The following is a 25,755-nucleotide window of genomic DNA, read 5'->3' as shown; positions in this document are numbered from 1 at the left end:
ATAAATATCTTCCAAAGTATGCCCTGTGACAAAAAGGTAAATAAACGCCTGATTTCAGAGGAATATGAAACTGACTTTCTCTCATGTAAACTTATGCATATTCTTGAGCTTGGTCCCCTTTTCCAAAACAAAGATATTAGCTTTGACACAGATGAAGGGAGCTTTGGCTTTGGCTTCCTTCCCCCTGGATATGGATTTGACTGATTATCTTTCAGTGCATCAGTTGGACAAGTAGTCATATTGCCGTTCCGCAAGGAGATATTATTCTGGAGTGCGAGCCTAATAATATGATACGTCTAATAGCGCTTAACTCTTAGTTGGATCTTCACCATGCAGTCGTCTCGATTATTGCTGAGAGCCTCAAATAGCATCACAGGGACACGGAGAAGGGAAAAGGGAGAGGGAGAATGAAGGGGAAGAAAAAGAAAAAGCGGTGGATCCCGTCTGGCTTTGAGAGGTTATTGAGGAACGTCCACCACAGTGCGTGCAGAGGAGTTTAATATTTCTTTGCTCACTGGTTTGGCAGCTAAAAATATTGGAAATGACACTAAGTATTTCTCAAGCTCGCATAGGTGATATAGAAGCTCACAATCACTGACGCACAGGCATAAAGGGCATGTATATCATTCACAAACGCACGCGCACACATGCGCGGGTACATAAAAGAATTCCGCAAAGGTCATTTTTGACAGCAGTAAACAACCATCCTACCACAGGCTCTGCTTCTGATTCAGAAATACAAAACATTTTGATTTGCTTTTGAGATTTTTGTTTGTTTGTTTGATTAACTTTTCATTTCAAACTCAAACATAAATGTCAAGCTGGCAGAGGAAGATTGTATCTATGAAGGAAAACTAAACATTGGTGAAATTATGGTTTGCTGTAGTGATAGTAAATGCATCCAGAACGGAAAGAAAAGTATAAAGAAGGATTATAATTTTCTGATAAAAGCCATACTCCTTTGAGTTGATCTTCACTGTGCCAGTGACAACGCAAAACAAAGACAGAAAATGATTTGAAACCGGCTGTGCCTTCCAAGACAAAATTATCTTTACATGCTGTAAGATTTATGAATTTGTTCTTGGTTTTGAAAGCAATTGAGATGACTTAATAATTTCTTTCCAAGCAAATTAAACTGTTTCCTCTGTGAACCCTGGTAATCAGCTTAAGTGATTACATCGGTCGTAAATATGAGATGATGAAAGCTCAGTGTTCAGAGTGCGTAGTGCCCTGAGGAAGGCTAAATGGGAGTTCTTGGGTAGATATGATAGACCATCTCACAAGGACTATATCAGATGCCGGGGGAAGGGGCTTGTGTGGGGTTTGGTTGCCCTCTAGCTGTCAGCATTGAGATTGGGTTATGAAATATGGTCTGAAATTGTGGTGTAGGTGAATTTATGAAGCGTCATCAGTTAGTTTGGGGAGTTTGAGCTAAAACTTGAAACACATTGATAATACTGGATTCAGTGCCTGCAGAGGAATTGGTGGCTCATAAACATCAGAAGTTGTCAATATCTTCTTAACAAACAAAATAAATCTTCCAGAAATAGGTATAAATCTGTGATTTATAAGCGTACATGCCTGGAACACATCAGGCATCAGTGTGTTTGGTTCCTGCTGGAAAGATGAAGAACTTTTTTACTTTGTTTTATTATTATTTTTTAGGAAGAATGCTTTGCATATCCTGTGTGGAGCATGATAATTTGACTTGAACGCTGTCTTGACAGCTGTCATCGACTTGCTATAACCAAAGGCTCAACACAGGAACAAGAATAAAAGCCTTGAAAACAACTGACCTACAAAGACAGAGAGCGGTAACTACAGATGCAGAAAAAGGTTTCAGGCTGGATGGCAAACTTCATAACAGATTAAAAAAAGCTGCAACGGCTTCCTTTGCCTTTTTAGACTTATTATATGACTCATAAAAGTCAGGTATAGAAAAAAGTAAGAACCTACATAATATCTAAAATATACAGATATTTGATCTTTATGGAATTCAGTATCTAACAACTTTCTTGTCCATTTCAACTACTTTGATTCTACAGTCCATAGCTCATAAGGATTAAATGTAGTTCTGTTTTGTCTGGTGTCTGTCTGTCCATCTATATTTATTTGGCAGCCATTATGAAAGATTATTCGCTTCATACATTTGGATATGTATATATAACCATAACTTGGACATATAAAGCTGAGATAGCAGCTAAAGAGAACTGCTGTTTTTATTATGATGAAAATCTACTGTCTCAGCCAAAATGGATATTTATCACTTACGTTAACAGCTAGGGAAAAATCAATAAGTAAATTTCGTTTTAGCTGTGTCAAGTGTGACAGCAGCCGTTTTCACACATTTTTATCCTAGATCTCAATGGGGTGATTTATGCTGTAGGATATATATTTTTCATATAGTAGAGAAATGTCAAAAACTCTGATTTAGGTCTCCTTTTTGACCAAATATTGTAGTAGTAGTAGTAGTTATTGCAGTTTGTCTGGGTAGGGCCTTTTCCTGTTATCCATTTTTCTTCACATACATGTTATAGATAGCATTAAAGAAAGGAAGCAAAGCATGGAAAAATTAAGGAAGGGAGGACGTGATATTATCAGCCCAAGTTTAATTAAAGCGTTAAAAAGTTGTCTAATCGATTTAAATGACCAATCAGTGTACCTATAAAATCTATCTGCCTTTTATACCTCTTGAACTCAGTAGCTCAGTCTGCATGTGCAGCTGCTGAATTTGTTTCTTTCCTGCAGTTTTGTGTGTATAAAGTGTGTGTTGTGAGTCCTGTTACAGAGAGCGTAAAACTCTTTGGATTACAGATCTCCTGCCCAGTCCTGAACTAGCCAGGAAAACTACTTTTTAACTTAACTTTCACATATGTATTTGTGTTTCAAGCAATTGCTGTAAATGCAGGCCTTTTCAGTTTAAATGCTGTCTTGCGTCCAAGGAATGGCCCACGAAGGCTTTGCCCGTTACAGAGGGAGTTTAATGCTGCACCATGTACTTTATTGCCATCAAATGTAATTCATTTTGAGTTGATTGCACTGAAAGCTGTGTTTATCAGGCACCTAGCAACACTGTTTTGAATGAAAATTACCTCTTTAAAGAGCAATTAGGAAAACGAACCTATAGGCCAAATGCCTTTCAGCTCCAGATTTACTTTAACAAACATTATCATACCGTAAATCATGCAAAAAATCTAAAGTGGCATCAGCTAAGCAAGTGTACAAAGTCCTCTGGTTATATTCAATTGAAGGGCATGAGATTTTGATGTAAGAGATGTGAAAGTTGTTTTCCAAGGGTGATTTTAACTAGGAGCTGTGTGCGAGAAACTTTATTGCCATGGCTCAGATTGGCAATGTGACTCAAAATAACAAGATTAGATTAATTGCAGGAAATAGCTCTGAGATGGTTTGATGTTTGCATGCATCTGTATTATTCATTGGGAGACCCTATTAGCAGAGCAATATCTTGCTTTCTCAAGCGTGTCGGCTTAAACGAGTGAATATTTTCAAATCTACCTCACAGCGTAGCTCTGAGAATGGGAAATAGGTCTTTTGTAGGAGTGCTTAAAAGGCCACCGCAATGCCAGCACATATGAGAAGGCAATTAGATATAATGCCTCATTTTACACTCCGTTACCTATTTTTCGTGAGAGAAAAAGCTTGAACAAGTGCAGTAATAATACCCAGAATGAAGCAAGGAGACTTGTTTTTCTGTAGCGTTTCCCTGTGCTTCCCCCCTCAGCGAACCATAGCATTGCTTGTTTCTTGGTGTTCTAGATCAGGATCCAGATAGCGTCTCATCATCCAAGCCTTACTCCACTTTTCCCCCCATTAGATTTTCTTTTCCCTTAAATTCCCTCACACTCACTCCCCCTCGTACACATACATCTCGCACACACACCTCGTTATCTTATTTGTGGCCTTGGCAGCCAGATTGTTGCCTTGTGGTTCGGTAGCCAGAGTTTTCTCTGTCACAGAGAGCCGTGGGTGCAGAACCTCCACCACACAAAGCTTCCATGAGAGCAGGAAGTCAGTTCCCAGCATGCCTTGCCCATCCCAGTGAAACCTGGGATGGATTAACCTTGGGCTGGGGGACCTTTCCAACTTGGAAAGAAAGTTATGCAACATCCCATACTTATCTCCCCTCTCTATTGCAGTGACAGTGAAAAGTGTTGGGCTGAGCAGATATTTGTTTAAAACCTCAGGTCCAGTCCTGAGGGTTAGAGCAAACGAAGACCCTGATATGTGATGTTCCCTCATATAAGGTTCACTTTTTTATGTAATGCTGCCTTTCTCATTGGCACAAGTTGCATAACTTGTAGGACATCACTGTGAGGGCTTTGGGGGATCATCATGAGCCATCAGTACTGAAAGCACATTTTGATTCTTTTAGGAAGGTTTTATACTTGTAATCAAGATTTTTCAAAGTGGTTTTCTTCCTATTCCAACACCTTTTTCAAATTTTACCAACTCTTGGACATCAAATCCAAGCTCAAGTCTCAAATCCTGAGTAGGCCTACTCCAGCCCAAAATAAGAAGGCTGAGTTCATGTAATGACTGTGCTTTTAAATACTGCTGTTTTAAAGGAAAATCAATAGAAGTGGGGCTCACAGGTCATTAATCTGTTGCTGGAAAACCAATCCTTTGTCCCAATCAATATCTTGCATCATCCCATCATAACATAAGAACACTAAAAAACTTTTCCAAGTTTTGAGTCTGACTGAATCATATTCATGTGAGTGCAGTTATTAGTGCTACCGCACTACCCCTGCTGCACTAAAAGCAAATATGCTTAGTACAGCACCACACAGTTGGCAACAATCTCTTTATAGTAAGGCCAGTTCAATGAGGTTATGAGATAGAACTGTTTTCCACTGTGTGGATCTTTTCACAAACAAAATACCTGATAAATAATGAGATTCTGGGTTCTTTTTCCCATGTAGTCTCCCTTCAAGGACTTAGTTAACAGTACTACACATCTAGAATTTTAACACAGGACCCCTCTATAAGACAGGGTTGCGGAGTCACCTCAGGGCATTTACAATTTAAGTTTTTATTGTGGTTCAAACTGATTTACATTGAATCAAGTTACCACAATGTAATTGCCACAGAGACAATCTTCGGCCCTCAGGGCCCCTGTGGGTCTAGGGCAGTTGGCTGCTTTGCTCGGCTGGTAATCCAGCCATGGTCGCCGATTTGCTATGTAACATTTGCTAAAGAAAGCAAAAGGACTTTCTCATGAGGCTGTCGGAAACAGTCGGATGGTCGTTACTTGGAGAATCTAACGAGTGTGGGTAGTACTGACTGAAGGGATAACCATTTGTCTCCCTTTATTCCCAGGTGGCTCAGGGAAGCACCGACCCAAAGAACCAAAGAAGAAGAACAAGCAGAGGCTGCGGTTTCGGGCCCAGAACCAGCACAGCGACCACTTGGCCTCTGCACGCACCAGCCAGTGAGGAGTGAAACCACGGACTTCCCATTGAACAAAGAACCAACGCAAAGCTGCTAGCCGCTGCTGCACCAATATTCTGACTGACGATTATCCCAAACCCCACCACCTCCCCACCTGCCTCCCAGCCCAACCCCAGCTTACCCCCCTTCCCTCCGGGACACAACCATGACTCACAAATCTGTCACTCCAAAAATATATGTCTAACGTACAATATCAGTATCAACACACTAAACACATGCTTCATGCCTCTGCCTCCCGCTGCTTCTCCCCCCTGCTGCAGTGACCAGCCAGGTGACTCTGTTCTCTCAGTCCCACTCCTTGCCTTGCCTTGTGGACCTTTACAGTTGACATTTGTGAACTCATTTCCCGTCATTAACAATGTCATTAACCGTGCAGGGTGATGGAAGACGGAGGGGCAACCAGAGAGATGGAGGGAGGTGGATAGGAGAGGTTGTGAGGGAGTTGGCAATCTGTACTGCTCACGGAAAGGGGGAGGTGGGAGGTTGAACCAGGGAAGATGAAAAAAAAAAAAAAAGTGACAAAAGAGATTCGGCTGAAGCAAATGATGCTGATGGACAAGAAAATGGCATCTTGAACTGAAAGAGACTGTTTTTTTGTTCCTGTATTTATGTCAAAACTACCCTCACCTTCCCCTCTAAATGGAGACGGAGTGTTCCCATGTGTGGCCTTTATGTTATGTACATTTTTGAGAGTAATATTAAAGAAATTACCATGCATAGTTGCAAAGTATTTTATTCTCAGCACAAACTGTTTACGTTCAGACCGCTTTATGCTCTAACTGTATAGTGTGGATAAAAAAAGAAGAAATTTAGTTGTTTGACTAGCATGGCAACAGACTCATGTGTACATAGTTTATCTAATTATGAAAGCTTATTACTGTATTTTCAGTATTGACTCGTTCACCGTTCTAAATGTTTTAGAGATAAAAAGGTTGTAATACCAAGCTACAGATTAAAATGATTAAAAACAAATAATAAACATAGCCGCCACATAGCTATTTCATTTATATGGTATATATTTGATTTATTTATTAATTCTATTTTGTACTTTTTTTGTTCAGTGAGAATTTTTGCCTCATACTGTTACTCTTATATGCTGAAATATTCTTTGAGTTCCTTATAACAGTGCATATCTTTAACTCGTGGAAAAGGTTTTTGTCTGATGTCACGCAAAGTGTTGTATTACATTCATTTGACCTCATCTACTGATTTCAATGTTTTAAAGAAGAAGAAAAAAAGACAAATAAAACTATGCTTTGACATATTCTAGGTTTAATAATTAGGACCCAGCAAATGTATGGTCATAGGACTGCATATGTGTACATTGTGTTTTATTAAAATACATTTCATGTGACTGTATGAAGAAGCCTTTCATTATTGTCTATGGCTTTAATATATGTGGCTAAACTCCAGAACTGCCGTTTCCTTGTTTCACTTCGGTGTACAATTATGTGATCTCAAAAACATTTGTGAAATCCATCATGTCGCGCTGCATGACACAAGTGCTACCTCCAGCCAAAGGATTGGATATGGTCGATTGAGCCTTAACAGCATGACGGCACTGTTAAGGGTTTGTAATTCACTATGACGTATCCTCATGAATGGTAAAAAACCAGTGCATACTTTGGTGGCTCATTCATTTCCAACATCATACTGTAATGCCCTAACAACATGTATTTGGCTGCGGCACGTGTCATTCATCACGCACACACATTCGATCACCTCTTTATGTGATGCACGTCCCACTTATTCACTTTTATGGTCCTCAAAACATCAAATAAACACATATAAAAGTCTTCTCTCAGCTAAATCTGCTTAGTACATGGGCAAAGAGAAATGTTTTAATGCAAGTCACGGCTAATTTAGCCTGAGATCCACACTGTATAATCATTGTCCCAAAAGAGAAAAAAAAGCAGAATCTGGCAGACAGCTTATGGATGCACAGTAGCAGATGAATCACGTTGTGTCACATATATATCACCCTGGAAGACACAGACCACAGTCTTCCTGCTCTGGTTAACCCCCCTGAAATCACACATGATATTTCCATAGGGAGGCTGTGAGTGTTGAAATACCCTAGTCTTTATATGCTCCATGTCCATCTCGAGGCCTAGTACACAGAGGTTTTAAGTGCCTGAACATCTTTCACAGGTGTTCAAAGTGGCACAGCATATTTCACACAGGAGGCTATTCATTTTCACAGCTTAACACTTCCACCCAGTGACATTTGCGCTATGGAGCCCCGGAACTGACAAAATGTGGTAAAAAGGAAAAAGTCAAAAAATACAATTGGATACATCATAAATAATATGCTATATAGCTAACTCTAACAATGCACGAGCCAGTGCTAATGATTATCATCCATATAGTGCATACTGTTGTAGCATTAGCTAAAGTATTTTAGCCAGCGAGACATAATGACATATGAGATAAGACACATTAAAATGTCATGGATGACTCGATAAAGTCGATTTCCATTGTCCTTGATGAAGACAAGAGACGGCACTTCAAAATTCACCCATTTTATGAGGATAGTGTTTGAACTTCTAAGTATCTATAGCTAGGTAACTTTTTTTGCGTTAACTTGCGACTAAAATACTTTTGCTGCTGTTATGCTCAGTGTGTAGCAGTTTGTTCAATCGGAAATTGGTGAGGAAAAGAATGCCGTGTGGGGAAAATAGCTTCACTAAATGATTAATGACATTTAGATATTTAGACAACATTTAGAGTGGAAAAAATGAGTGAGTAAAAATAAAAAATAAAATGAGATAATAAAAAAGAAATAGAAAAGTATATTAAAAAAGCCTACATGTTACTTTTTTAACAAGCCAAATGGTTATTGGAAAAAAACGTTTTGCTTGTCTTGAGTTACATTTTTTGGCTAGTTATTTTTATCAAATTTTGTCAGTTTCAGGGCTCCATATTAAGCTAGATAATTGTCATAAAATTGCACGTTGTCTGCAAAGTGAGGTTAATAAACCACTCTGTGTAGTCGGGTGAACCAGTGAATGAAGCAAAGCAAAAATGACTGTTGCAGGGAATGAAATAAGGCGTAGATGTAGTGAGTTGTTTTTAAAGACATCTGCTGCTGGTTACAAGTTAATGAACGATTCACAGATGTCATCCCCTGGGCCAGACTATCACTGCTCCAGACTGGGGGATTAAACCTAAAGGCTTACGGAGAGGAACTGCACTGAAGTGGATTCATTAAGCACAAGACCACCACTACAGCACACATTGCAGCGTCTACAACGGAAAACAAGGGGTACAAAGAAAATCACATCGCACATTTTGGAGGAACGGGTCCCTTTATTTCCCCTCACCTTTCTCCTTTGACATCAATCCATTTCGCTTTTTTTCCTATTGCAGCGGGAAACAGAACACTGATGGTATTCTCAGTGTTGTTAAGGGGGTTAGCAGTCATCCGCACATCAGAAGGAATGGTCCTCCCTGTGTAAACCACTTCTGTAAACTGTGTGTGTGCGCATGCATGCTTATGTGTGTGTGTATGTGTTTTAATGTTTGTGCTCAATGTGGTTAGGTGGCTGAGACTGAAGCTCCCTTTTAATCTGACAGAGAACATTTTCATTAGTTCTGTTGGGTCCTATTATTAAAGCCCGCTTCAAAGGCACAACAAGTGAAACCACTAACAGGAAATGACCCAGTGGGCTCTACACTGTATAGATCACTGATAGCAATCTGTGCTTTTAAAGCAGGTTGTTATGGCACATAAATGCATCTATTGTATACACTGTATGTAGCTCAGAGGGACAGTGAGAGGATAAGGGGAGGGGCACGGGGACCTATGCTCTACATTCACATACTGTAGCCTATTGTGAGAAGTGCAGTTGTGGCACATGTGACACATTCGTTCCAATGCAGATGGCAGAAATGGAAGTTATGACATTGGTGGGGCAAATAAGAATGCCCGGGATAATAAATGTTGTAATAATTTGCTGTTTTTAATAACTGTATAATGAGCCATCGCTTGCCCTTAGAGTTGAGGGAAATCTGGAATCATTAATCTTCATATGGGTTAGCCATGGTGTTTGGCACGGGCCGAAACAGCAACGAGTAGGAACATAGTGGTGTCAAAGGACAAGCAGATCTTAATATTTTGAACAAGTTTGCCATATGTTAGCCATCATGGTGTGTACAAGCCCACTAAATGGTGGCATTAATGGGTGACTTTTATTACTAAACTCACCCCTAATTGCAAAAATGCAATCCAAAGTCAACTCTCAATACAGATTTTGGCTTCATTTGGAGTTGCTAGGTAACAAGTTAATCCCAAAAATAAATATGTTCTTCAATAAAAGCTAATTGTCTGTGACAGTTTTTTGCTTTGCTGCAGAGACATTTGAAACAGGAAATTGTAAAAAGACTCTGAGCGGCACTGGAAGTACATGATGATCACAGTCATTTAATCCCTCCGCATCTGCCTCACCTGCTGCACAGAAAGTGAAAAAGATTCATGTTCTTAATGTTCACCTGGTGTATTAATGTTAATCTTTCTCATTCTTGGACTTGGAATATTTATGAGTCACTTGCTGTGGTAGTGTTTCTGCAGCTAGGCTTCATAACAGCAGGTGCAGTGGGGGACATGGGACTTTTTATCACCATCCATTACATGGAACAGACAGGCGTTTCTATACTGACCTGGTGTGGTGTTTCCTATGGGTGTTGTAAGTATTCCTGGCTTATTTAACCCCACGTTCCTCTGCAATGTATTACTTTTTCATTTACATCAGGATTCAAACACAACACAAAGCCATTGTCCCTGTTCACTTGAGGGGAATATATGCAGAGCAGCTCTGTCCTCGCTCTCAGGATATGACACGCAAGGGCTTTATGACTTGATCTGAATCATACTGTGCACCTTAAAAGCATTACAAGCTGGGCAAATATTTCCTCTGACTGGTGCTCTGAGAGCCATGGGCACAACCATTATATTGGGCTCAAGAGCCAGCTGGTGAGGACAAATCCACAAGGATTCCTATTTTCCCCCTCCTGACTCTCTGGCAGCCCCACTCCATTCATTCAATTTTTATATGTGCCTAGTAGCCGTGTTACTACCGGTTTCAAGGGAGAATTAATCAAAAACAGGTCTTATTAAAGTATATTCAGACCAGTTGAATAGGATATAATGTGCTCAGTAAGGGCCCAGAAGGGTTGTATCCGAGCCATAGCTGACACTTGTGGCTTCTAGGAGTGAGGCTGTGTTATTCTGTAGTGGCATTGCGCAGGTTCCAGGGGGGCTATTCACTTGAGCCAAGTGTTGCATTGTGGGTAAGCAGATATTAAGTGGGTATGAGTACAGCAGGGGGTAAAGGAGGGTCTCATTGTCCAGGAATGTTTATCTCCCCCTCCTCCCGCCTTCATTCAGGGCCGGATTATGCAGCGCCATGGTGCAGAAGCAACCTTTGCCCCCTACTTGGAGGGTCTGTGGAGGAAATATTCATTCATACATATACACATGTACAAACAGGCATTATCCTCCTAATAAGAGACCAGGTTGATTGCTCCCTCAAGGTATTGCGAGTAGGTGGAAGTGGAGCCGCTGTAGCAGGGTGTTGTATCTTAGCCTCACTCGCTGGGCTGGGCTCTCTGGGAAGACTGGAGCCAGTGATGCTCCCAGTATGCACAACATAGTCATCCTCCTCAGCACAGCACATTTTATTGGGCAGTGTGTGGGTTGTAGAAATGTGTTTAATCAACTCAGCTGTAGGGGAGGTCTTGACCTCATGTCAGTGGTTCCCAGCCTTGATTGTGTAGTGTGTGTGTGTGTGTGTGTGTGTGTGTGTGTGTGTGTGTGTGTGTGTGTGTGTGTGTGTGTGTGTGTGTGTGAATGGCTCCCAGCCTTTGCTGTGGAGTGTGACCTGCGGTGGAGCCTCTGGTTCACACTCTGCTCTCTGCTGTTGCTGGTTTAAGTGATTAACTGTAGAAAGTGATGACTAATCTGTCGGTTAAGAGTCTGAAACAATTGCAGTCAAATGAGATATTACAGGCAGCATTGTATGTAATGTGGCCCTCTGGATCCAATCAAGGGAACATTAATAGGAAGCAATTCCAAAGTTCTACTCCTCAATGTTAGATATTCATTTAAAAAAAACATTACTCAGAATTCATCATTCCCTTTAGAGAAATTAGTTTGTAAAATGTTTTGTATTTTGCCAACCAACATGCTTTGATAGAGAATACCATAAAATCGTCTAATTTTGCACATTCAGTCATATATTTTTATTTTCACATTAAAGGAAACTTTGATTCTATCATTCATCTAGGGATGGCAATGTCAGTTGGTCTGTCGATTGGTCAGTCCAACGCTGTAATCCAGACTGAAATATCAAACAAATGACAGATGGATTGCCAAGTGGTTTCCCATAGGATTAAACCTACTGGTGTCTTGATTTTGGGTTTGGTTTGGTTGTTTCCTGTTTTTTTTTTTTTTTTGTAATTGTCATTCTCTGTTTTCCCTCCAGTTTTAATTGCCTGCCTCGCCCTCATTATTTTCACCTGTGTCTTGTTATCCTCCCCCTCACCTGTGTGTTTGGTCATTGAGTTTCTTTGTTTCATTTCATTGTCAAGTCTGTCATGTGTGAAGTGTTCACCCTTTTCCCATTGTATGGACTACTACTTTCAGTTTATGGACTTTCTTTCTGCTTTGGATTACTGCCTTATGATGTAGTAAATTAATATTCCAACACCTTTTTGTTTATTAAATCATTTGAACTGTATCAGCTCCGCCCCCTAATCTGTTTTACACATGGGTTACAATCCTCATGTTCAGTATTCAGTTTACAATTGTGACTACTGGCTTTGGTGATCCCTGACTTTACCTTTCACCTGTCCCCACCAGCAGGTCGATATTTTAACTTATCCAAGTATTTTGACATCTACTAGATGGATTGGTTGAGGTTACAGATTCACATACAGATAGTCATGGTTCCCAGATGATGTGTCTTGGTGATTTCAGCCATCCTCTAGCAGCACCATTGTAGTTTTGAGCTAAATGTCTTGACAACTACTGTATTAGATGGATTGACATGAAATTTGGTGTAGACATTCATGTCCCTCTCAAGATGATTTGCAATTGTGCCAAAGATAAATAGTTACAGTGGTGGTAGCTTTCCAGAGTTGTATTATCGACCAAGTTTCAGAGAATACATGCCGAGTCTATTTTTGATAGGATCACAAAGAGCATCTGGTCAGTTTTCAAAATAAAACACCCTGTGCAGACTCTGATTGCAAAAAAACAAAAGAAACCTTTTAACTACATAACTTACTTACTCATAGTAGAAGCTCAAAAATCAAGGAAAAATTACAATTAACTAAATATGAGCAGGTCAGCACAACTGGGCTGACAAAATGCTCCACTTCCAAATTTCTCCCAGTGGGGTATGAAGCTGTGGGGTTAGAGGGTTGGAACAAAATGTCAGCACAGACGTAACGTCATAGACCTGTACCCGGTAGAATCAAGACGTTTTATCTGCTAAACATCAGCATCTTAGCATTGTTATTATGAGCATTTGAGCACCCTGACATTAGCATTTAGTTCAAAGCAACGCTGTCCGTAAGTACAAACTCACATAGCCTCCAACATAGCTGTAGAGTTCCAGTCTCTTTTAGTGCTAAAACAGCAAAGTGGATTCATGATGGTTCATTTTTTCATCAATTTTTGGTTGCAGACGACAAAAACGAAAGATACCAAAAACTGTTGTTCACCGCAGCTCCCAGTTCGTAAAGATTGTCTAATCAAATGACCGACAGCAGTAACATCCTGTGAGTTTCTCAGCTCACCACTCAAGCACTTAAGTTTGTACACTTTAAACATGCTAGCTTGAAGATTTATAGAGCTAGTAATACTGTAGTTCACCGATGAACAGGCCCCTAATTGCTTGCTGCCTGCCTGCCTGCCTTGTGTTTTCTGTGTGGGTATGAGTCAGATAAAATAAAGTGTGTGTGTGTGTGAGCTGAACAGAACCCTCTGCTCTCATTTACTATCTCCTTGTGTGGTTTGGCAGTAGCTCTGTTGGTATGGGGGCGTGTAACGGGCATCCGTCTGGGCGCGAGGCAGGCCTGGCATGCTGCTCAGCCCCCCGCAAGGCTGCATGAGGGTGGGATCAGAGCGGGAGTCCGCCAGGCTCCAGACTGGTAGTCTGTGTGGATGTGTAAGTCTGAGCATATGTGTGTTTTCTAGCGTGTGGATGCACTTCTGTGTGTGTGGGTGTAATTAAATCGTAATCACACAGGTTTACATAGCAACCACAGGTCTGCTATTGTTCTGCTTGTCACTTGCAATATATTGCCCTTTCTGTATGTTGTTTCAACATTTATAACTATCACAGAGTCTGAGTCTGTGTGTCCCCTAATCATTTCTGCACTGAATTAACACCAGACTATTTATTTGACCTTTGTGGTCATTATAATTGTGAGGTACAATGCAGCCATGCTGAAAGTAACACAATAGCATGCATACCACCATGGCTAGATGCCATACCTCCCCTCACTGGATAACAAGCAAAGTACAGCAGAACTGGGCTGGGACTGGTTAGCACTTGGACAGCAGACCACCCTTGGAAAATGAAATTGCCTCTGGACGTGTCGTTTGTTAGAGGCCAGTGGAGGGCGTTACTCCCTTAACATCCCAGTATTTGGGCCTGCATGGTTGGTGACAGATATTAAGTGTTGGACTTAACAGCACATTTCCCCATTTATCTAAGTGTAGTGCCTACACATTCTCTATCTGATTAGCACAGTTATGGGTTATTGATTGAATGCAATGGCGGTTAAATTTATCCTGAGTCGACTGTTCATCCACAACACGCACTGACATTAAAAGTGAATGTGACAATACACAATAGTATCTGTAGGTAGTGTTTAATATAAGCACATAGTAACTACAGCGTGAACAAATCCAGCGACATCACATTTTTATTTTCGGTACAACAATCCTCAGTTGCAGCACATGCCACAGACATCGAGTTTGCAGCACCCGCAGCAATACCGGCATCTAATGGGACTCTCTCTGACGTTATATGGCATCTGTTCGAAAGAAAAGACATTAGAGCAAAGTGTTCTCCAGCATTATTACTCATTCTGTTTATTCAGTTTCATCCGAGAAGTATCAGGGCAGTTTGAAGGAAAAACCCACCCACTTTTGAATTAGTTCGTTAAATGACTTAAATAGTCAATCAGCTGAACATACCATCCATGTTTCCACAGATGTGTCTTCTTGTGATGCACTGTCGTTGCTTATTGCCTCCTCCAGCTCTTTCAACTGTTAATGAATAATTCGGAACATTTAGGAAGTTAGTATTTTCACAAAACACTCACAGCTATAAGCAAATAAAATTACTTTAAGTGAAGTTGTTACCTCAGTGACTGGGACAGCAGAGCTCTCCTGAAGGCAAATGAAGGTGAGCACGACGGCCACTGCAACTGCAACACTGAATGTCTTCATCTTAGGTTTGAGTGGAGTAGTTTTCTTGTCTAATGGTTGAATGTATAAAATGTGGTGTTATTTATACTCACTCAGGTGACTGTTGCTTCATAACTGACAGCACTTACTTGCGTCACTCAATGAGGGATGCTGGGAATGGTTATAGGAAAGTCCTGAGGAATAGGATGTTCTGTAATCTTGATTGTAGGGTTAGGGCCCAGTGTCATTATTGATTTTCTACAAACAGAATACACAGTTGCATACATGAAGTTGCTGTACATGTTTCCAAATATACCGTATGGGAGAATGTACTGCTGATTTGAATTCAAAGAGATTTATTTAAAATATAATGTATGTTTTCAAGGAGAGACATCAGCAAGGTGCAAGATGGTCTGAAATAAAAGCTTAAACACATAAATTAGTGATATTATAATAATCCAAATTGTTAACAAACACCAAACTATACTTTATTTATTGATCACGTAAGATGGTCTGGCAGTGTAAAAAAGTTATTCAAACACAAAGTAAAATCAAATAATTACTGATAATGTCAGGGGCCTTTTTTTTTTTTATAGTAACTTCACTTGTTCCAAATATCTTGCGCAATAACCAAAATTCCCTGTCCCTCTGTCCAATTGACTGATAACCTTCTGAACTACATGACCACATGCGTGTCAACAAACAGTAGCATGGCTGCACATCTTGGAATACCGCTGACATAGAGCTTTTTTTAATTTTGTGAATACGAATAAAAGTATAACATTCAGCATCTCTTAAAGATACAATTTGAACTATTTAATGTTCTATCCAATCATGATGAATATTTGTCATTTTGTTTTAATAAGTTCCCTTAATATTTACTTGATCATTGTTTGATCATTAGGATGGAACAGAAGTCAATCTTTAGTTTCAACCCAACTGGTTGGTTTAGCCATTAAGCCTGCTAAGCTAGTGACTCTTTTAATCATGGATTTAAACTTTTTTTAAACAGTAGGTATTATTACCTGGAGCAGTGTAGGCTAGGTAGCTTATATATAAGAAAAGAAAATTATGGTTTATGTGTGACATTAATACTAAACCAGGAGATGCATTTGACACACAGCTGAGAGAAAAGTTAACGTTCACATTTGACACCAGATAACTATAAGACTAAAACAATGTTAAAAGAACATATTCACACATTATATATCAGTGAAATTGAACTTTATTATGACAATACACAGTAGAATCTGCAGATATTAAACACAGTGTTTGGATGATTCAATCACATCACTGAGCACACATGTAATCCAGTAACATCCTCAGATATTTACAACCAGGAGTACTGTGTAGAAGCTGTGTAAATTCCAGGCTGGAGCAGGAATCCTCAGAACCTGCAGCAGACACCACATCCGCTCATATTAGGACAGCAATTGCAGCAAAAGCGACAGCCACCGGGGCTGCTGTGACGCTTGTGTCTGTTGTTATACGGCATCTGTGTGAAAGACAAGAGACATGAGCAAGGTGTTCATCTCCAGCATCATCTCTCACTCTGTTTATTCTCTCTCCTGCTCTGATCATTTCTTCTGGAGAGAGCATCAGAGCACTTTGCAGTGAAAATGCATCCACTTCCATTAGAACTGGTTCATGGTATCTGACTTCATTCATTCATTTAACTCAACGTACCTTCCACGATTCCACTGGCATCTCTTGATACTCATTGCTCATTGGCTCCTCCAGCTCTTGCACCTGGTAATGAATTTTGTACTTTTAGGAACAATGTCTCAGTATTTGGACAAAACATTCACAGCTAATAAGCAAATGAAATGATTGAAGTCAAGTTGTTACCTCAGTGACTGGGACAGCAGAGCTCTCCTGAAGGCAAATGAAGGCGAGCACGACGGCCACTGCAACTGCAACACTGAATGTCTTCATCTTAGGAGGGTTTGACTGCTTTAAGGTTTCAATTCTTTCACTCTTTTGATGACTCTTGTCAGCTCCTTTGACTTCTTCTCCTGTCTGATGGTTGAATGTGTAAAACCTGCTGCTATTTATACTCACTAAGGCCACTGTTGCCTCATCACTGACAGCACCTACAGTACAGTAGCTGCTTTCAGGGACGAGCTTGCATCACTTTCTAAAGGGATGCTGGGAAGGAGAATGGGGAAATTCCTCAGCGGTGGGAATCAGGAATTCTCTATTGTTTGCCTGTTCCACGTTTTAATCATTAACATTTTATCTTTTATTGCAAAGGCAGTTCTATCACAGAGTGTATGGTTATACAGTACTTATTCTCCACCTCTAGTATCTTTAGGTATATGCAATAAAGAAGGAACATATACAATGTTAGAGTAACAGCAGCTTTTGTAAATGCTTAGTTAACTGCAATAGTATCACTGATGTCCAGGCATATGTTACCAATTGTTAATAGATCAATACATAACACACTGAAACATTTGAAATGGTGTTAAATAAATGATAGTAAAGACAATGTTTTTATAATAAACTAAACTGTCAACCAAACGCAGTATACAAATCTACCTATCATGTTTTTTGCATTGTGTGACATCTGTCATCAAACTGAAAAGTTATGCAATAACTTATAACAACAACAACAGTAATGTAACAGTGATGAAAATGTAAACACATATTTCTGTCATTATCCTCATCTAAAACATGCAGGTTTTGTGTTCATTAAAATGTTAGGTAACCCTAAAATATAAATTTTAAGCACTTTGAAAAAGGGGATGAAGATGTGTACACAATGCTGATTTAACTTAAAGCTTAGTTTTCATTTGTTACTGTGATGAAAGAAGGAAATGTTTTCATTCAGTTTCATTTTTACAATATCTACAAGACCGCCTGCTGTTGGTGTTTACTCTCCCTGTTTTACCCGGGCAAAGTGTGTGTGAGCAGGCAGATAGAGACAGCAACAGGAGATATTAGGAGAACCAACAAAAGAACACACAGACCAAACTCCATGACTACTTTTATTTTTTTTTTTTTTCTGAACCTTCCTTCAGCAAGGTGCAAGATGGCATGGTGCACCTATAGTGAAGCACAATTTTATAAAAACATTTCCTTATTGAGCACAGTTGTAAAAATAATATTGCTGGTTTCTTGGTATCTGTTAATAGATAAGTGTCATATAAAATACATTTTATTCGCTCTGACACAACTATTGTAGTAGTAGTAGTAGTAGTAGTAGTAGTAGTAGTAGTAGACTTTTATTTTGTTTTATTTATCACTTAAACATAAGATGTAGTGTAAAACCTTTTCAAATGACAGACAGTGAAATTAGGTTATCAGTGTGTGCCGTAAACACTGATAAAGTCAGGGGCCAAGTGAATTTTCAGTAACTTCATTCTTTCCAAAGAGGCCTATGTTGTGCAAGAACTAAAATCCCTGACTTCATTTGACTCCTGTGTCACCAAACAGCTCTATAGCTGTTGGATAATTCTGATTACCTAGGTTTTATAATAATTATTTCATTAATGTGACAGAGAGCACAACCTTCAGCATCTATTGAAGCTACAATTTAACTATTTCATTCTCTCCAATCGTGACGAATATTCATCATTTTGTTTTAATAAGATCCCTTGATATTGACTTAATCATTGTTTGTTCTTCATGTGTGGTATTTATTTGTTATCAAACCCAAATTATAGCTCCAAGAGAAACACTGTGTATTGACTGGAGTGTTTGGATGGAGGCGTTGATGGAACGGAAGTCAAACCTCTAGTTTTAACCCAACTGGTTGGCTGAGCTAAAGTTACCGCTCCTTTAATCATAGATTTAAACTCTCTTTTTTCCAAACAGGAGCACACTCAGCTGGCATCAACATACTGAGCAGCAGGAGCAAGATGGACTTGTTACAGTTTGGCATAACTTTCCCCACTACAGAATGTGTGCCAGTTAGTAATATCAGTAATCACAGAAGGTTTTTCTCAAATGTGTGGAAATATTTATGTTTATTTTACAAAGGTGACAATTACTGACTCTATAGCTCATTAATTCTGGCTTCACAAAATCTATTCAGTTATTACCTAAAGCAGTGAGGCTAGTTAGCTTCTATATAAGAAGGACATATAAATATATAAAGGATAACTTGGTATTCTGGTTTATGTGTGACATAAATGTAAACCAGGAGCTACATTTGACACACAGTTAAAGTAGGTTAACTCTCACAAGTCACACCAGATCAATGTAAGACTAAAACAATGTTAAAAGAACATGTTCACATATTATATATCAGTGTAATTGAACTTTATTATGGTAATACACAGTAGAATCTGCAGATATGAAACACAGTGTTTGATTGATTCAGTCACAACACTGAGCACACATGTAATCCAGTAACAGTGTAAATGTTGTAAAATTGAGTGAAAAAGGTTAAAAGAATATTAAGTAGTAGCTGTGTAAATCCCAGGCTGGAGCAGGAATCCTCAGAACCTGCAGCAGACACCACATCCCCTCATATTAGGACAGCAATTGCAGCAAAAGCGACAGCCACCGGGGCTGCTGTGACGCTTGTGTCTGTTGTTATACGGCATCTGTGTGAAAGACAAGAGACATGAGCAAGGTGTTCATCTCCAGCATCATCTCTCACTCTGTTTATTCTCTCTCCTGCTCTGATCATTTTTTCTGGAGAGAGCATCAGAGCACTTTGCAGTGAAAATGCATCCACTTCCATTAGAACTGGCTCATGGTATCTGACTTCATTCATTCATTTAACTCAACGTACCTTCCACGATTCCACTGGCATCTCTTGATATTCATTGCTCATTGGCTCCTCCAGCTCTTGCACCTGGTAATGAATTTTGTACTTTTAGGAACAATGTCTCAGTATTTGGACAAAACATTCACAGCTAATTAGCAAATGAAATGATTGAAGTCAAGTTGTTACCTCAGTGACTGGGACAGCAGAGCTCTCCTGAAGGCAAATGAAGGCGAGCACGACGGCCACTGCAACTGCAACACTGAATGTCTTCATCTTAGGAGGGTTTGACTGCTTTAAGGTTTCAATTCTTTCACTCTTTTGGTGACTCTTGTCAGCTCCTTTGACTTCTTCTCCTGTCTGATGGTTGAATGTGTAAAACCTGCTGCTATTTATACTCACTTAGGCCACTGTTGCCTCATCACTGACAGCACTTAGTTGCATCACTCCCTGGGTGATGCTTATTAAACTTAATTTTCTTAAAGGTCCGGTGTGTTACATTTCTGAGGCTCTATTGGCAGAAATTGAATATATATGTATGAATTCATTAGTGCATAATCACCTGAACATAGGAATCGTGTTTCAATCACCTTACAATTAGCCTTTTATATGTACAGGTGCTGTGGGTGGCCTTCCATGGAGTCCAACATGTTGAACAACAATGTTTCTACAGTAGCCCAGAGCAGACAAACCAAACACTGGCTATAATTAGGGCTATCTGCGTTTTTAACAACTTTTGCAGCCACCCCAGTTTCTCCTTCACATATTGGAGGGGAACGTGAAGCGAGGGTCAACACAATGATACAAATGGACCTACCAGTTTGTGTGAGAGATTAATAGAATCATGTCAGTGTATTGCACCATATCTTTACATATTTTGCACAAATCATGAAGCTATGTTTGTTAGTTATGCATAATTTAATTAAGGTAAACACAGCCTCTATATAACAAATAAATATAGAGGCTGCACTTAGGGTGCCTTTATTGACAGGTATAACAATAAACACACAATAAAAAAATATAAAGGTTTGGTGTGTGTATAGGTAACCCTTCTTTCCTTGGCTCTCTTAATATCTGCTATTTTAAGACAAGACAAGAGACATGAGCAAGGTGTTCATCTCCAGCATCATCTCTCACTCTGTTTATTCTCTCTCCTGCTCTGATCATTTCTTCTGGAGAGAGCATCAGAGCACTTTGCAGTGAAAATGCATCCACCTCCATTAGAACTGGCTCATGGTATTTGACTTCATTCATTCATTTAACTCAACGTACCTTCCACGATTCCACTGGCATCTCTTGATACTCATTGCTCATTGGCTCCCCTATAATAAATAAATATAGAGGCTGCACTTAGGGTGCCTTTATTGACAGGTATTAAAATAAACACACAATAAAAAAATATAAAAGTTTGGTGTGTGTATAAGTAACCCTTCTTTCCTTGGCTCTCTTAATATCTGCTATTTTAAGTTTATCTAACATTTTTGAAATGAACAGATAAGGACGAAGACAAACACATTATCATCACGGTTGCATTATTTGTACTTGGACTTTTTATTTTGATGACAAATAAATGGCACGCACAATGCACAAAACATATTTTTCCAAAAAACATGAAACATTTTTTTGTGTGTTGTGTAAATGGCATTACCAGGACATCAGTGATACTATTGCAGCAGAGTTACAAGAAAACATGATATTTGGAAAAAACAAAGATAGAGAATTTCCAATTTACACTGCTGAGGAATTTCCCATTCTCCTTCCCAGCATCCCTCAGAGAGTGATGCAAGCCTGAAAAGCAGCTACTGTACTGTAGGTGCTGTCAGTGATGAGGTAACAGTGGCCTAAGTGAGTATAAATAGCAGCAGGTTTTACACATTCAACCATCAGACAGGAGAAGAAGTCAAAGGAGCTGACAAGAGTCACCAAAAGAGAGAAAGAATTGAAACCTTAAAGCAGTCAAACCCTCCTAAGATGAAGACATTCAGTGTTGCAGTTGCAGTGGCCGTCATGCTCGCCTTCATTTGCCTTCAGGAGAGCTCTGCTGTCCCAGTCACTGAGGTAACAACTTGACTTCAATCATTTCATTTGCTAATTAGCTGTGAATGTTTTGTCCAAATACTGAGACGTTGTTCCTAAAAGTACAAAATTCATTATCAGGTGCAAGAGCTGGAGGAGCCAATGAGCAATGAGTATCAAGAGATGCCAGTGGAATCGTGGAAGGTACGTTGAGTTAAATGAATGAATGAAGTCAGATACCATGAGCCAGTTCTAATGGAAGTGGATGCATTTTCACTGCAAAGTGCTCTGATGCTCTCTCCAGAAGAAATGATCAGAGCAGGAGAGAGAATAAACAGAGTGAGAGATGATGCTGGAGATGAACACCTTACTCATGTCTCTTGTCTTTCACACAGATGCCGTATAACAACAGACACAAGCGTCACAGCAGCCCCGGTGGCTGTCGCTTTTGCTGCAATTGCTGTCCTAATATGAGGGGATGTGGTGTCTGCTGCAGGTTCTGAGGATTCCTGCTCCAGCCTGGGATTTACACAACTACTATTAAATATTCATTTTTTTTTCACTTAAACCAACTTTGCAACTTTCAGTAGTACTTCTGGTTGTAAATATCTGAGGATGTTACTGGATTTGCTGGAGTTCATGTGTGCTCAGTGATACGTCATCCACAAGCTGTACTAAATCTCTGCACATACTACAATGTACCATCACAATAAACTTGAATTTCACTAATATATAATGTGTGGACATGTTCTTTTGACATTGTTTTAGTCTTATAATAATCTGTGCCTATTGTGAGAATTAATGTTTCTTTGAGCTGTCTCAAATGTATCTCCTGGTTTAGCATTTATGTCAAACATAAACCAGAATGCCAAGTTATAAGGGATCTGACGCACCCAGAAGCACAGATATGTATGTGCTTATTTTGCAGAAAGGCAGAGTTGGTTGTGTGTGATTAAATGAAGTGGGTCATCATGTGTGATGGTTCTGCACTTAGACCGTGTCAAATTAAAGGCTGCACAATGTTGGAGCCTCGTCATAAAAAAACCCCCAAAAACCAATATACCAATAAGATCAGAATCCAATAATTGGGCAGAGTGTGCACAGGTAACCTCTGATGTACTTCTATTATATAACCTGTTTCTCTTGGTCCACTTGTGTCTGTCTTATCTTTGCTCTTCTATTGCTTTCTTAAATGTCTCACCACAGTCTTTTCCTGGAAAACCAAGGACAGTAAACACCAATTGTAAACTGTGCATTGGATATTGTTTCCCCTACCTTTTACTCAAAACGAAAGTACATTGGGAGATTTTTGTTATTGCACTATGTGGATCAAACCCCCATGTTGCAACATGGCTCAAAAGTGTGTGATAAAGGCAGAAGATCACAGTCCTTCAATAATGCACAACTGAATGCAAAAAAATAGAACAGATTTAAACAAGTGTAGCAAGTTTGAAGGAGCTACAGGCTGCTGCATATAATGTGCAGTCTTAGAATGAATCTTTTATGTCTACAGAGGGAGCGGGATGTCTTCCATGGAGGCTGCTATGTTGAGCAGCCATGTTTCTAGAGAAGCCCAGAAGGGAAAAACCAAACACATGGCTCTAGATAGGACTGTTCACATTTTTTATGGCCACCATACTTTCTCCATTGCACTTGGGAGGTGAGGGTGAGGGTACAATCTGCAATTACAACACTAGATGCAACTAAATCCTACACAGTGGTTCTTTAAAACAAAACGTTAGCGTTTGTTGGAGCAGCACTCTCCACGGACAGCAGGGGTGCTGCAGCCGCAGTAAAAGCAACACAGGAGACATGTGTAAGGGTCAATCACACAGAGATGCATCGCTACAGACGTCCTGTCTTCCTTACACTAGCTACCTGTTGTTTTCAGAATTTATTTCAAGTTATTATTGGTAACTTACAAACTTACTTGGTTATTCCAAGGTCCAGATTTATACACAACGGTGATAGTGTTAGCAGTTTGGTCTCCGAGACATAGGAATGACCATAGGTGATCAGGGCAGTAACATCTTTTAAATCCCCGTTTAAAACCCACTTTTTAAAAATGGCTTTTATGTGATTTAATTTCTGTTTTATAACATGTTCAATTGTTTGTGGTGTTCTTTAGCGTAAAACACTTTCTAACTATAGTGTGAAATTTGCTATGTTGGTATTATTATTTAATCATGCACAACCAACTCTGCCTTTTTACAAAATAAGCACATAAATGTCTGTGCTTCTGGGTGAATCAGACTGCTCTCTTATAACTTGGTATTCTGGTTTATGTGTGATATAAATGTGAAACCAGTAAATGCATATGACACAGCTGAAAGAAAAGTTAACGCTCACTAATGAAACCAGATTATTATAAGAAAAAATAAACATGTTCACAGATTATATATCAGTAAAAGGTAAGTTTATTGTGACAATGCACAGTAGTATCTGCAGGTATAGTTATAGGATGATGCAGTCACATCACTGAGCACACATTAACAACCGCATGACCAAATCCAGTCACATCCTCAGATATTTACAACCAGGAGTATTACTGGAAGTTGTAAAATTGAGTGAAAAAGGTTAAAAGAATATTAAGTAGTAGCTGTGTAAATCCCAGGCTGGAGCAGGAATCCTCAGAACCTGCAGCAGACACCACATCCCCTCATATTAGGACAGCAATTGCAGCAAAAGCGACAGCCACCGGGGCTGCTGTGACGCTTGTGTCTGTTGTTATACGGCATCTGTGTGAAAGACAAGAGACATGAGCAAGGTGTTCATCTCCAGCATCATCTCTCACTCTGTTTATTCTCTCCTGCTCTGATCATTTCTTCTGGAGAGAGCATCAGAGCACTTTGCAGTGAAAATGCATCCACTTCCATTAGAACTGGCTCATGGTATCTGACTTCATTCATTCATTTAACTCAACGTACCTTCCACGATTCCACTGGCATCTCTTGATACTCATTGCTCATTGGCTCCTCCAGCTCTTGCACCTGGTAATGAATTTTGTACTTTTAGGAACAATGTCTCAGTATTTGGACAAAACATTTACGGCTAATAAGCAAATGAAATGATTGAAGTCAAGTTGTTACCTCAGTGACTGGGACAGCAGAGCTCTCCTGAAGGCAAATGAAGGCGAGCACGACGGCCACTGCAACTGCAACACTGAATGTCTTCATCTTAGGAGGGTTTGACTGCTTTAAGGTTTCAATTCTTTCACTCTTTTGGTGACTCTTGTCAGCTCCTTTGACTTCTTCTCCTGTCTGATGGTTGAATGTGTAAAACCTGCTGGTATTTATACTCACTTAGGCCACTGTTGCCTCATCACTGACAGCACTTAGTTGCATCACTCCCTGGGTGATGCTTATTAAACTTAATTTTCTTAAAGGTCCGGTGTGTTACATTTCTGAGGCTCTATTGGCAGAAATTGAATATATATGTATGAATTCATTAGTGCATAATCACCTGAACATAGGAATCGTGTTTCAATCACCTTACAATTAGCCTTTTATATGTACAGGTGCTGTGGGTGGCCTTCCATGGAGTCCAACATGTTGAACAACAATGTTTCTACAGTAGCCCAGAGCAGACAAACCAAACACTGGCTATAATTAGGGCTATCTGCGTTTTTAACAACTTTTGCAGCCACCCCAGTTTCTCCTTCACATATTGGAGGGGAACGTGAAGCGAGGGTCAACACAATGATACAAATGGACCTACCAGTTTGTGTGAGAGATTAATAGAATAATGTCAGTGTATTGCACCATATCTTTACATATTTTGCACAAATCATGAAGCTATGTTTGTTAGTTATGCATAATTTAATTAAGGTAAACACAGCCTCTATATAACAAATAAATATAGAGGCTGCACTTAGGGTGCCTTTATTGACAGGTATAACAATAAACACACAATAAAAAAATATAAAGGTTTGGTGTGTGTATAGGTAACCCTTCTTTCCTTGGCTCTCTTAATATCTGCTATTTTAAGTTTATCTAACATTTTTGAAATGAACAGATAAGGACGAAGACAAACACATTATCATCACGGTTGCATTATTTGTACTTGGACTTTTTATTTTGATGACAAATAAATGGCACGCACAATGCACAAAACATATTTTTCCAAAAAA

General features: G+C 39.5%; 5 protein-coding genes across 6 annotated transcripts in view; 2 read left to right on the top strand and 3 right to left on the bottom strand.

The window, feature by feature from the left end:
• The window catches only part of rspo2 (R-spondin 2), a 63,569-nt gene extending 56,731 nt beyond the window's left edge, over positions 1-6,838 (top strand). For both annotated transcript variants that reach the window (XM_051405723.1, XM_051405721.1), the window contains exon 6: positions 5,341-6,838. In XM_051405723.1, coding sequence (XP_051261683.1) covers positions 5,341-5,456 — 116 coding nt within the window. In that variant the 3' untranslated portion in view covers positions 5,457-6,838. The remainder of the gene's footprint in view (positions 1-5,340) is intronic.
• Positions 6,839-16,095: 9,257 nt separating this feature from the next.
• Positions 16,096-16,931, bottom strand: LOC127366616 (hepcidin). The gene is made up of 3 exons (XM_051405739.1): positions 16,742-16,931; positions 16,580-16,642; positions 16,096-16,388 (listed from the first exon to the last, which is right to left on the bottom strand). Exons 1-3 carry the CDS (start codon positions 16,826-16,828, stop codon positions 16,281-16,283), a joined length of 258 nt encoding a protein of 85 aa, XP_051261699.1. The 5' UTR covers positions 16,829-16,931; the 3' UTR covers positions 16,096-16,280.
• A 2,206-nt stretch (positions 16,932-19,137) lies between these two features.
• Positions 19,138-20,033, bottom strand: LOC127366622 (hepcidin-like). Its single transcript, XM_051405745.1, has 3 exons — positions 19,800-20,033; positions 19,638-19,700; positions 19,138-19,446 (listed from the first exon to the last, which is right to left on the bottom strand). The coding sequence occupies exons 1-3, from the start codon at positions 19,884-19,886 to the stop codon at positions 19,339-19,341; spliced, it is 258 nt and encodes an 85-aa protein (XP_051261705.1). The 5' UTR covers positions 19,887-20,033; the 3' UTR covers positions 19,138-19,338.
• A 1,448-nt stretch (positions 20,034-21,481) lies between these two features.
• On the top strand, positions 21,482-22,357 carry LOC127366619 (hepcidin). The gene is made up of 3 exons (XM_051405741.1): positions 21,482-21,668; positions 21,768-21,830; positions 22,022-22,357. The coding sequence occupies exons 1-3, from the start codon at positions 21,582-21,584 to the stop codon at positions 22,127-22,129; spliced, it is 258 nt and encodes an 85-aa protein (XP_051261701.1). The 5' UTR covers positions 21,482-21,581; the 3' UTR covers positions 22,130-22,357.
• Positions 22,358-24,020: 1,663 nt separating this feature from the next.
• Positions 24,021-24,896, bottom strand: LOC127366617 (hepcidin). Its single transcript, XM_051405740.1, has 3 exons — positions 24,716-24,896; positions 24,554-24,616; positions 24,021-24,364 (listed from the first exon to the last, which is right to left on the bottom strand). Exons 1-3 carry the CDS (start codon positions 24,800-24,802, stop codon positions 24,257-24,259), a joined length of 258 nt encoding a protein of 85 aa, XP_051261700.1. The 5' UTR covers positions 24,803-24,896; the 3' UTR covers positions 24,021-24,256.
• Positions 24,897-25,755: the final 859 nt, after the last annotated feature.

The sequence above is a fragment of the Dicentrarchus labrax genome, unplaced genomic scaffold (genome assembly GCF_905237075.1).
Source record: "Dicentrarchus labrax unplaced genomic scaffold, dlabrax2021, whole genome shotgun sequence".
NCBI classification, from domain to species: Eukaryota; Metazoa; Chordata; class Actinopteri; family Moronidae; genus Dicentrarchus; species Dicentrarchus labrax.
Note: the sequence above shows the minus strand (reverse complement) of the source record. Positions and strands in the feature narration are given on the sequence as shown.

Excerpts from the sequence above, each read along its gene's own strand:
- LOC127366619 (XM_051405741.1), top strand. The coding sequence starts at position 21,582 with ATGAAGACATTCAGTGTTGCAGTTGCAGTGGCCGTCATGCTCGCCTTC. Across the intron at positions 21,669-21,767 it reads CTGCTGTCCCAGTCACTGAG|GTGCAAGAGCTGGAGGAGCC; the intron begins GTAACAACTTGA and ends ATTCATTATCAG. Across the intron at positions 21,831-22,021 it reads TGCCAGTGGAATCGTGGAAG|ATGCCGTATAACAACAGACA; the intron begins GTACGTTGAGTT and ends TCTTTCACACAG.
- LOC127366616 (XM_051405739.1), bottom strand. The coding sequence starts at position 16,828 with ATGAAGACATTCAGTGTTGCAGTTGCAGTGGCCGTCGTGCTCGCCTTC. Across the intron at positions 16,643-16,741 it reads CTGCTGTCCCAGTCACTGAG|GTGCAAGAGCTGGAGGAGCC; the intron begins GTAACAACTTGA and ends ATTCATTACCAG. Across the intron at positions 16,389-16,579 it reads TGCCAGTGGAATCGTGGAAG|ATGCCGTATAACAACAGACA; the intron begins GTACGTTGAGTT and ends TCTTTCACACAG.
- LOC127366622 (XM_051405745.1), bottom strand. The coding sequence starts at position 19,886 with ATGAAGACATTCAGTGTTGCAGTTGCAGTGGCCGTCGTGCTCGCCTTC. Across the intron at positions 19,701-19,799 it reads CTGCTGTCCCAGTCACTGAG|GTGCAAGAGCTGGAGGAGCC; the intron begins GTAACAACTTGA and ends ATTCATTACCAG. Across the intron at positions 19,447-19,637 it reads TGCCAGTGGAATCGTGGAAG|ATGCCGTATAACAACAGACA; the intron begins GTACGTTGAGTT and ends TCTTTCACACAG.
- LOC127366617 (XM_051405740.1), bottom strand. The coding sequence starts at position 24,802 with ATGAAGACATTCAGTGTTGCAGTTGCAGTGGCCGTCGTGCTCGCCTTC. Across the intron at positions 24,617-24,715 it reads CTGCTGTCCCAGTCACTGAG|GTGCAAGAGCTGGAGGAGCC; the intron begins GTAACAACTTGA and ends ATTCATTACCAG. Across the intron at positions 24,365-24,553 it reads TGCCAGTGGAATCGTGGAAG|ATGCCGTATAACAACAGACA; the intron begins GTACGTTGAGTT and ends TCTTTCACACAG.